The following is an 11,495-nucleotide window of genomic DNA, read 5'->3' on the forward strand; positions in this document are numbered from 1 at the left end:
CTCTATTCTTTTGTATTCATTGCCGGTCGTGAATTCTTGTCTCATGTTTTTGCCTTATTTTCAAGTGTCATCTAAGCGCCACTTTCACTTCATTGAGATCGGTCAACGGCCGATGTCAACCATGCATCCAGTCCTGAGAAAATTAGAAGAAGCGATTTAGTGCTCGGTTACGAAAGCTGTTTACCAAACGATATTGCGTCTACTGGGAATCATGCCAACGCGTGCACAAGTGTGCCTCCTCTATATACCGCGCTTCGCTGTGCACTTGGCGATGCCCTTGGATGCCCTTGAATGCGCCGGGAAAATTTGTTCGTGGTCGCTCTTTGTTGTTGTAGTTTTTGAAAGGTCTATGAGTTGACGTATCTCTCATTATCGGTGAGCGAGACGTTTTCTCTGGAGACAATGCTCTTCCACTTCTTCGTGTCCCACCTTCTTCCCGTCCTCCCTGTTTTTTCTTTCACCACGCGTTTTATTTAGGCGTTTCAGCACCACCGCCTGTCATCTGTCATGTTCGGCACTGCGACAGCGCTAGCTCCCGTGACAGATTGGCTCCACTGATTGCCTCTCGTTTTAGCTCAGTCACGACGTCTCAGTTTTCTCGCTGTCCTTCGTTTCGCAGCCATCCTTCTTTGAGCGTGTGTGTTCATTTTCGCGTCGGTGTTCCATCTTCGTCGCTCTTCAGTCTATCCTATTCGATTCCGCGCACTCTTCAAATCTGAGACGTGAAAGAGAAATAAACAAAAGAAGAAGTAGATGATTCCGAGGAAAAGAAAGCTGCCTATAGATGCGAAGAAGTTTACGAAGCCTGAGAAAACCTCTGCCGCGAACTGCAATGTTAGGTGGGCTAGCGCGTGTTTGTCGTGGGGTCACGGCGTGTCTGCCTAGAGTGGTTTTTTGTTGACACTGCACTCCGTATATGTGTGTGCGCTGTACTTCTCTGGCGCCTAAAAGGTTTCGATTGGCAGGTACGGCGCAGCGCATCTTGGGAAGCAAGCGAAACTTGTTCAGCAACAATGAAAAATAAAGAAGCAAGTAAGGACTGCAGTGGTATGCAGGGAATAGTCGTAAAAATGAATGTAAGAGATAACGTTTTGTGTCTATTATCCCAATCTGATTATGAGGCGCGCGCGCCGTAGCGAGAAACTCTGGTTTATTTTTGACCACCTGGTGTTCTATAATGCGCATCTTAACGAGCGTGGGTCCATTGCTGATAACGTTGCTATAACCTGTCCCTCGAGAACATGTATTTTGGGACATCGTTTTTTTATCTCATAAGCTACAACTAACAACAGCACACGGGAACAAAGAATTGTGCTAACGCAGACAAGATTTGTCAAACAAACCGACCGCTACAGGTAACCCTGGGACATATTCCGCCAAATAATCTTATTTTGTTTTAACCTCATAGACCCAACTTATCATGCCTGACATGACTCGCACCGCCACTGGCCTTTTGGATTGAAAATATCAATGCGAGCAGATAAAGCAAAAAAAAAAAGCAACCCTGATAAATATTGTGTTTACCTTGCAAACATATTTTGTAATATTTCTGACACTTAATTTATTTCATTTCGATTGTTGGCACTGTCAGCCCAGTGCTGGATCATTACAGGAGTGGGATATGCATATCGCACACAAAATAAATAACTAGTAGCTGCCAAACAGAAAAGAAAAAGAAACATATGAAACAGATGAATTATATACTAGAAGAGAGCGAGAGGGGAAAGGGGAAAGGCAGGGAGGTTAACCAGAGGGGAAGATCTGGTTTGCTACCCTACACTGCGCTGTGCGGTGACAGTATATCCCAGAAAAATTATCCTGTGATACATGGAGGGAGACAGAAATTGGCACATTGTTTTATTAAATACATAGCTTACCGAGTGACATCGTATATTTCGGCATGCGCACGTATATCACATCACGTTGCGTAATGTCGACAGTACTACAGAAATGCGTACACTTCAAATACATGAATGTCGGAAATACATTGACCGGGACAAAGAGGACGACGAGAGAGAGAGAGAGAGAGAAGAATACAGAGAAAGGCAAGGAGGTTAACCAGAGGTAGCTACGAATGAAGTACAACAATCATTGCAGGAAACGGAAAGCGAGACAAAAAATCGGTAATCGCGAAGGTACGTAGCATTAAAAAACTTTGTGAAATCATCAAGTGACGTCATCTTCATTGAAAAGTCCAGTAGAGAATTATATTGTTTTATCGCTCTAGAGAAAACGCTATACTTGAAGCAGTCGTAGAAGACAGTTGTACAGCGGAGAGCACGAGGAAGCCGGGAAATGAAAATTCAAGACCATAAGCAAAGCGAGAACGAGGTAAAAGCGGTAGCCAACGTTTCGAAAAGCGCACTTGTCTTCTTCGAGGCGACATATAGTAGACTTGTCTTTTTCAAGGCGAGGTAAAATATTGACAGTATTCCCGGAGATCTTTCGTTACTCAGTCTTGCGTCGTCCCCCTCCCCTTTCTGTACATATTTGTTTTTATATCTTTATTTTTTGTGAGGCCCATCGCGCGGACGGCCTCACTACGGCGTCCGAGCAGCGTCCATATCTAGCCGCATGGGATGAGCATTTCTCGAGTATTGAAAGGCGGCGCGACGCCATCGCAAGAGGCGTGATTTGAACCGGGCATGGCGCCAGGGGTGACAAACATTGGATCGGTCGCAGCTTTCCGCTTTGCGCTCAAAGGCGGCGGTGGCCGAATGGGAACCAAGCGTCGTTCTTTTGCGCAAGTGAAAAGAAATGCAATAAAGGGAGTCGCGAACAGGAAGCGCGCGTCGCTTGGCGGCTGACAAGTGGCTCAGCCAAGTCTATATCGGAGCCGCATTCATTGTCGAGAGCAGCGCCTCCACAGGCCTTATCAACAGCTCCACGCCACAGCGCATCTGTTGTGCCGTTTAAACCACGCGGTTGGCCTCTGCTTCCTGACAGGTCCTTTTGTGACGAATTGTTGCACTGTCGATTTGCTGCTCGCGCCGACTTTTTTAGAACTCACCTTCACCTACCTCCTCTATCGCCTATATACCTCCTCTATCCAACCTGAAAACCTGAATCGCCGCCTGTTTTGTGCACCTTTGCGCGAATAAAAAGTCCCAAAGTAAAGCTGTCTGGAGTGCGTTGTTAGACTTTGTATAAGCCTGGCGGCCAATCTTCTTAAGCCGCCAAACAGAGCGCCAATGCGCTTTCTAGCCCTTTTGTTGCTTCCCCTATAGCGGTACTTTTGCTGTTGCTGGCATGGACCGTCTCACCATTAACCAATGTGTCTGTCAAACCAGCCCGATAAAACAGTGTTCGTTGCGTTCGGGGAGAATGGCGCTTTACGTTCATGCGACGCTAGATCCACCGTCAACTTTACACCATCGTGTCCTCCTCCTCAATTATGGAACGTTCATTGGTTAAAGCATTTCACTTTATAGTAGCAGGCTGCTTCAGTTGGCGAACGCCCCTGTAAGTAGAGAAAGGAAGACTAACCAAACGAAGGCGCAAGGAATTGCATAAGATTGGCGCACGCCATATAGTTCTCACGTCGCAGGCCATATTTTATTCTCTCATTGCATGTCATGAAAAAGGTTTCTTAAAGATTTAGTGTTCTAGCACTTGTCGAGATGAGCAGAAAAGGTCTCCCAGAATGCCACCCACTCCTCCAGTCATCGTGATAAAAGGAAAAAGAAAAAGAAAGAAACAGCAGGCGATTTTGCAAAATACTTTAAGGATCTAGTCTTGTCCATTGGAAGCAGCTTATTTTTACATGATAAAGTCACATGGAACGGGGAGATGAAAGCGGTCTTCATGACTAGGAGTCCTATAATCACGAGAAGTTTGTTAGTGAGGCACATTCCAATTCATCAAAAGTCAGAGACTACCAATCGAACAGGTGGACTGAGCGGCCTCATTCTCAAGTCTATGGTGCTAATATGACGTCACGGAGACTTCAATCGCCGAATTCGCATTAGCGGCAGTGCTACTTACACATAACCTTTCGCATTCGTATGCAGCACTTATCGACGGTATGAAGTTGCTCTTTGTCCTTGCTGCAACCTTCTTTTCAAATGAACAGCACTCAACCGGCAATCTGACAGGAGGCAGGCGTGCGACATTACTAATCACTGCTTAATAGAAACTGCCTAAAACTCTACGATAGCAGCGAGGCAAATAAGAACTACATTTCAAGCGAAGCAAATAAATGAACATTGCGGAACAAAGAGCTGCGTTCAGGGAAGGGCTTTCTCCGAAGGGTATTTTGTTCACCTCTGCAGTGAACGGAGCAAGGAAATATAGCCTTGTTTTTTCGTGTTTATCTCTATTCCGATCAGTGTGAACTTGGGTAAATGTGCTGCAGCCCAGTCAGGCAAGCTATTGACTTTAGCTACATATCCAAAAATAGCTCGTTATATCTGTACTGCGCGTCTCAAAGTTGAAAATAAATAAATAAACAAACAAATAAATAAATAAATCTGTTTACAACACATGCAACAATATAGAGTGGTGACGAGTGGTTCCCATGGCAAAAAACCTACAAGCATATATACACAGCTTGACGGAGGCCAGGGGGCCAGTAGCCCGCAGTAGTGACAACCAGGAAAGTATTATTTACAGTATTAATTGATCATACATTATAGCAACTGAAACGCGAAGTCAAGATCAATAGGAACGCATTATCTTTATGCGCTTTCACGCGAGATTCCGGTAGAATATGCGCTACGTTAAAAAATGTGTACGTTTTATCACAACGTTATTGACGACCACTCACGCTGGGATAACATGTATCATCTTCAGATCTACGTGGCATTGTGTAGTAATCAGTAATGAACACGTCCAGTAATAGCATGGCGCAAATAAGTACGTAAGGAGAGTTGCAGAAGGGCGATACGGCCGTTCTTGCGAGTTATCGAAGGAATAGCACAGTTATAACTATGAAAAGGAAACGAACGCGATAAATATTAAAGCTCCGCACATTTAGACATCAACCTAAATGTCAGAAATCTTTATCAGTGATCAGAAGTAATATGAACCTAAATTTACAACCCGCAACAAATGATTCCATACCAAACAACGTTATTCTCACTTGAACTGTAAAACGGGACCCACAAGTTACAATGTTTTATTCGCTAGGGAATGCAGCCAATGTTTTGCAAAAAGGCGGCAATACATCATGTACAAATGCAAAGCCGATAAGGGAGACCAAAATCATTGCTGTTGATTCGTCCAGACACAGAAGGCTCCAGCACTTTCTTTTTCCTTCACTGCTATCCCCGAAGAGAAGCTCTGGATGACCATATTCAATTTATTTATTTATTTAATATACCGTACAAGCGCTTTAGAGTAATAATAATAATAATAATAATAATAATAATAATAATAATAATAATAATAATAATAATAATAATAATAATAATAATAACGTTGTTGTTTACGTTTCATCACAACACTGACAAAGGAAGCTGTAGGTAAAAGCTGCTCTACTTGGAGTCAGATTGACAAAGGTCCACACTTTCCACAAAACAGTCGGCAGTGGCACTTACAATAACATGCCGCATACAGAAAGAAAAATTCCAGGTGGTATCTTAATTTCATAAACATACAAAGCACAAGACCAAGTATAAGGGTAACCAGAGAAGCAATCCAATTTAAGAACCTAGCATATGTAGTTTTCACAATTTTATCGGTGCACACTGCAGAAAATCTATACCAGCTTTCATATATTCATTAAGTAGTGTAGGCATTATGTAGGAAAACTTACTTTAGGAATAATTTGTTTCGGGGTTATCACTATCTTCATCTCTTTATGTCGTCTATTAAGAGATGTAATGTTTTGCTGTAGGCCTGAAAGATCATGTAGAAAACGTGAATTTTCGTTCACTTCGCGCCTAGTCGCGCCTAGTTAACTTATAAGTGTAGAGGTTGTGGACAGGTAAAATTTCAGCCTACTGAAACATTTCGCCCGTGTAGGCATCATACCATAAGCTAAAAAGTACTCTGATATATTTCTTTTCACGCTCATTAAAAACGGAGAAGCGCATTTAGAGCTACAAGCAATCAGCGCACACGACGGAAAAGGAACAGAACAAAGTCGATTTACCTGCTGTGAGATTGGCAGTTCATGTTAGCTAAGGTAAGCCTGCAGTTATATATTAGGTTCAATTAAACTGCATGAAATACGCGTTCATGAAATGCAACAAATGTGTGACCAAAAGGCTGTAGCAAGCGAAGAAATCAAAGGGTACATTCTGTCGACAAAATAATCAGCAATATATTTACTCGGGCAAAAAAAGATACACTAAGGATGTTGAATATGACTAACCAAGAGATAAAGAAATAAAGACAAAAATGTAAAAGTAAATAAACATGCATTTCTTTAGCAGTGACTTGCTATAGGCTCACATAATTCAAGGCCAAGATGGGGATCCACAAATGAAAGTGAACTGCGAAACAGAAGTTGTATAAACAGCAATAAAGTGCCTCGGACCAGCTTACCGACGTTTCGATAGGTGAACCTCAGAGATTCGTCCGCATTTATATGATGGCGAATCTAAAAGTACTTGCACCTATTTATTTGTTAGCCAAAGTAAGGTACATACTGGTAATTACAAATAACGCACTATTCTGCGTACCTTGCATTTTTTCCACATAGTCCCCACACCGATTGAGACATTTGTCTCATCACAGCATTAATTGTGAGATGTCCCTGTGGTAAAATTCGTTCGGCAGACTGTGGAGCCTGAGCCGCTCTGCTGTCTTCGCATCGTCTTTGCACGTGAATCGCCATACTTGCCACGAACTTCTTCAGCGGACCGAAAACATGGAAATCACTAGCGGCCAGGTCCGGACTGTATGGTGGATGGTCCGGACTCTACCAGTTGTTGTCGTCAGCCAGCGACGCACGCGGCCTCCCCGAATGCTCGTTGTCGTGCAGGTCTTCACGGCCTTTCGCGAAGTCACAACGCTACCACCTCACACTTCTCAGAGCGAGACACCTTTCCCCATACGTGGGCTGCATTTCCCTTGGAATTTCAATGCGCGTTCGCCCTTTGCTCCATGGAAAACGAATCATACTTCGTTGCTCGTACGCCTTGGACGTGTGAAACACAACCGTAATGTTCAGCAACTGGCATCAGCGCTGTGCCACGGAGCTACCGGCAGATAATGCCGGGTCGGTCCAAAAAAGATCAACCTCTGGGAATAGATATGTTGACGTCGCATTTACAGCCATAATTTGGCTAAAAAAAATAGGGGCAGACTTTCTGATTCGCCCTGGCAGAAGGACCCTGACGCAAGGCTCTATGAATACAGTTTAATATTTTAGGCTCTCTACATTGTAGCGACCACAACACAAATAAAAAAAGACCTTGTTAGAGAGGAAAATGGCGTAACCGTGGGTGTTTTATTATTCATAACCCCTTTTTGACTTCTGGGAAACAATCGCTTTCATCGGAATGGTATAACATGGTATAACATGGTATAACATAGTATAACGCTTTCAAGAGGCCCCCCATGTATAGAAGCTACAGAAATTCTTGCATAAGAGGCGTTTATGACAATGCAAAGCAGCACTCAGTAAAGCAAAACGATACCGACAACTCCCATGTATGCTGACTTCCTGCAGTACCGTGATTTCTAGCCTGTATAAATTGCAACGAGTGCGGAATGATTGATTCGAGGTGTTAAGCGTATCGTAACGTCATTACAGGTGATTTGAAGCGCGGATGTGGTCTTTGCAAAAGACAGAAGGAACGTAGAACATAATAATTTTATTATGATAGGTTTCTTGAGCTGGAACATACGTGTAAGTTGAAGGCAATTTGTGCGATGTGTGTGGCATGTTGTAAGGCTTATTCGAAGCAATAGCGCGTTGTACGGATACCATTACCCAGAAAGACTTCGAGATATCTTCTTTCCGCAAAAATTTTCAGAACAGACATAAACTGAGTGTGCATTTGATTAAAAAATATAAATTGATCGTGCTTTACGGCCAGACGTGCTGTTACGAAGTTACGAGAAAAGCTATAAATGGCTATAAGGAATGTCTGGGTTAGCTTCGCCGATGTCCTCAATGAGGACGCTGGGAAAACGTAAAAAAGAAAAACGAATGCAAGCATAGCGTATTTTTTTTCTTTTCTCCCCCGAAATTTTTATACTTAAAGCGGGCTTGTTGCCTGCAGTCGAGGTGAAGAAATTGCGATGTAAGCTATAAAGGCAGCTTTGCTGACGTTCTCAATCAAGAAGGGTTGAACAAAGAGAAATAACAGAAAAACAAAGCAGGAACACAGTGGTCTTGTTTTGTTGCCGCAAGTCTCGAGATTCAAAGCTGCACGAGCTTGGCAGCCGCAGTCCAAACACCGAGGTTTGTGCGGGCGCCCCCGCACCACATCCCGCATAACCGCAGGTCTCGGGAAAGAGGAACGAGTGTTTGTCCCGCGGTGCCAAGGCGAAAATGCGAACACAGCTCAGCCTCCAGAAATAGACCCGGAGGCATCACAAACAGTCGCTCGCGCGGAGCACGGTCGGTCAGAAAGACCCGATAAACGCCGGCGATGCGGCACAGTTTCAGTGCTAAGAGAAGACCTAGGAGTGAAGTTGCGTGTTCGATTGGCGAAGCCTCCAGCGGCGCATTGTCTTGATAACTTTGTTCTGTTTGTTTGCTTGCTTGCATGTTTGTTTCTTCTTCACGCTCCTGCTTATTCTTACACGGCGAGAAAAAGGTTTTCTTGTGAGCATGGTAAGAGCGGCTTTCAAATTCGCGTCAAAAGAGGCCGGACGAAGAATAACAACATAAAATATAAGGCCTCGTTTTTCAGATTACCGGAATAGTTCATGTTCGCTGTTTTCTGCGGTATTGTAACAAGAGCGCATTTTCAGCGACAGCGGAAGAAACCGCGAGCGCCTAGGGTGCTGAGAAGGGGGTCAAGAAGGCTGCATATCGGCAGTTGTAAAGAAGCGGCTCTCCCAAGTGAAATGTTTCGTTTCTCATTAAAAACTCCTTGGATTGCTTCAGCAGTCTCTGACGGAGACTCATTCTAACAAGAAAAAAGAAATAAAAGAGAAAGAGCGGCTAAGCATTTTTCAATATATATAGTAGAAAATAAAAGGAACTAACGCACATAGGTGACCTGGGAAAGGCTCTACAACTAGATCTAGTGCTGAAAACGTACAGCCAAAATTTCACCGGCTATCAGTCCACCATATTTTGCACTAAGCCGCCGCTTCCTGCCATTATCAGGAATTCTAAACTCATTGCCGGTGATTCGAAATGCAGTAATCTAGTACCACTTTCTGGAAATACGATATCATTGCATTCCTTCAAGCTTATATAAATCGCTTGCAGCCGCATGAGCAAGAAAGTCTTGGCGAATGGGTATTGAATAATTCCTGCTTTAAAAGAAAGATACAGAAAGGAGATAACTAAAGAGAGAGCCTTCGAAATTCCGAGACCCTGGTTCGAAGAGCGACCGACTCACCACCCGCCCGTGCAGGCCGCGAAATCCAGAGGCAGCAGCCGACGAGCCAGCCAAGATGCAACCGCCAGTGCGTCGCTGCAGCGAAGCCCGGCATGTTCGCGATGCTGGCAAGACGGCTTGCAACGCATCCAGCGACGACGCGCCAAAGGATCACCCACTCACGACACAGCAACGCTCACTCCTTTAGCGTAGGGATGGTCACACTCACGCGAGTTGAATCGAGGTCGCCGGGCGACCAGTGTGCGCGCACTCCTTGCGCCTCCCGACTGCTTATTATTTTTATAGTGCAAGGGCACCTCACATTCACTGTGTGGTCTATTGGGTAAAATTCCTGGTTTCTTGAATGCGAAATCCACGACGGTCGACGAGACGTGTTCGATGAAGAAGTCCCTCGGGCTCACTGTCTCGCGTACGCAAGACGATGCTTAACCCCGTTCCGCTATGCAGTCAGAAAGGCCAGGTTTCCAGGTTGCGAGCACTCTTCATTTGGCCCCTGTGTGCTGCAGAGTCACACTTTGCGCGGGATCTCTGCCGGCTTGCTCTCACTTTAGCTTGTGTAGCTGTAGGTTATCTCACTTCCTTAACTGTATTCCACTGAGTAAATGTCGAATGTGCGGCATGTTTATGCCTGGGCCTATATATATATATATAAACCAAGAAACTGTTGCTTCGCTCAAAGAAGAACAGCGAAAGAAAAAGTAGGGTGCAGGAACTTCTGAACCAGAGAAAAAAAGATACAATAATAAGTAGCCACCACACCAGAGTCTGTCTGAAATGTGGATCGTCCGAATATCCTAGTGATGTGACGCCGGCATTGTCCGGACGGTGCACTGGACAGAGGTGATGGGTCGAGGCGGCAAGCACATAGAGCGAACGGGTCGAGCACAGCGCAGCGAGGGGGTGCGGCGGGCACACACGCAAGCAAGAGCTTCCCGCACGTCACGCGAACCGCTCACACACGTCGCACGCGCACGGGTGAACTGAAGCAACAGCGAAACGAAGCACTCTCGCCCTTCTTCGTCCCGTAATGGGCCACCAGCAGCAGCCGTTGCCGCGCGGGACGGACGCGGAGCAGCGGAGGAGGCGTCGGCGCGCGCGGGTCCGGACTCCGAGGAGGCGGCTCCTCGCGAGCATCGACACACGCACGCGGCGGGGGGATGCGCGCGAGTTTGGCTCTTTCCCGTGGGCCGGGGCGCGCCAGGCGAGCGAAGCCGCCGCTGCGTGCGCGGAACAGTCGCGTAGAGGCGCTGCCTCTGCTTGCTCGCTGGCGGGACGGCCGCTGTCATGACGGGGCGCTCCGGTCGACGTCCCGGTGGGCGACGCCGAAACCGGCCTAATGAGCCCCCACGCGCGTCGAGTGAGTGAGTGAGTGAATGAGTGAGTGAGTGAGTGAGACCAGCGTCTTTAAAGAATATTTTGTCAAAACCTGGCTGGAGTGGGCGTTGGCGAACGCCCACTCCTATCGTTTGGCAATGGCCGAGAGCCTGGTGTGCGACAACTGTGGGTGCGAGAAAACCATAGAACCATTGTGTACCTGCCGTCGCTACGATGTGCGACGCCTCTCTCTGCGAGCAGCTTTACACCGACTCGACTCAACACCATTCACCGAGTCAAAGATACTCGGACCGGGGCCACACCCGTTACTGGCACGAAAAGCGATTCGTGCACTACTACAATACTTGAAGTGCACCGGCTTAAGAGACAGCTTATAGTGTCCCTGTGTATAGTGCTTCCCACCCCCCAAGCGCACTCAGTGCTTACTCTCTCACTATTTTCCTCTTTCTATTCCCCTTTCCCCCCCTCCAGTGTAGGGTAGCAAACCGGGTGCTCGTCTGATTGACCTCCCTGCCTTTCCCGTCTTTGCTCTCTCTCTCTCTATCTCTCTCTCTTGTCAAAACCATTTCTTCGCCTTATTTGTACCTACTTCAAGCTTCTCTTCGTACACGTGGCCCTTGGAGAGTATTCGCTAACTTCAAAATCTTCTTCAGTTACGGAAGCCTTCATAAAGAAACAGAACATGGTAAA

General features: G+C 45.9%; 1 protein-coding gene across 2 annotated transcripts in view; it reads right to left on the bottom strand.

Annotated features, from left to right (window-relative positions):
- Nucleotides 1-10,654, bottom strand: part of LOC142582433 (neural cell adhesion molecule 2-like) — a 305,285-nt gene extending 294,631 nt beyond the window's left edge. For both annotated transcript variants that reach the window (XM_075692148.1, XM_075692147.1), the window contains exon 1: nucleotides 9,471-10,654. In XM_075692148.1, the coding sequence (XP_075548263.1) occupies nucleotides 9,471-9,564 (94 nt within the window). In that variant the 5' untranslated portion in view covers nucleotides 9,565-10,654. The remainder of the gene's footprint in view (nucleotides 1-9,470) is intronic.
- Between the last annotated feature and the right edge of the window lie 841 nt (nucleotides 10,655-11,495).

The sequence above is a fragment of the Dermacentor variabilis genome, chromosome 5, assembly GCF_050947875.1.
Source record: "Dermacentor variabilis isolate Ectoservices chromosome 5, ASM5094787v1, whole genome shotgun sequence".
NCBI classification, from domain to species: Eukaryota; Metazoa; Arthropoda; class Arachnida; order Ixodida; family Ixodidae; genus Dermacentor; species Dermacentor variabilis.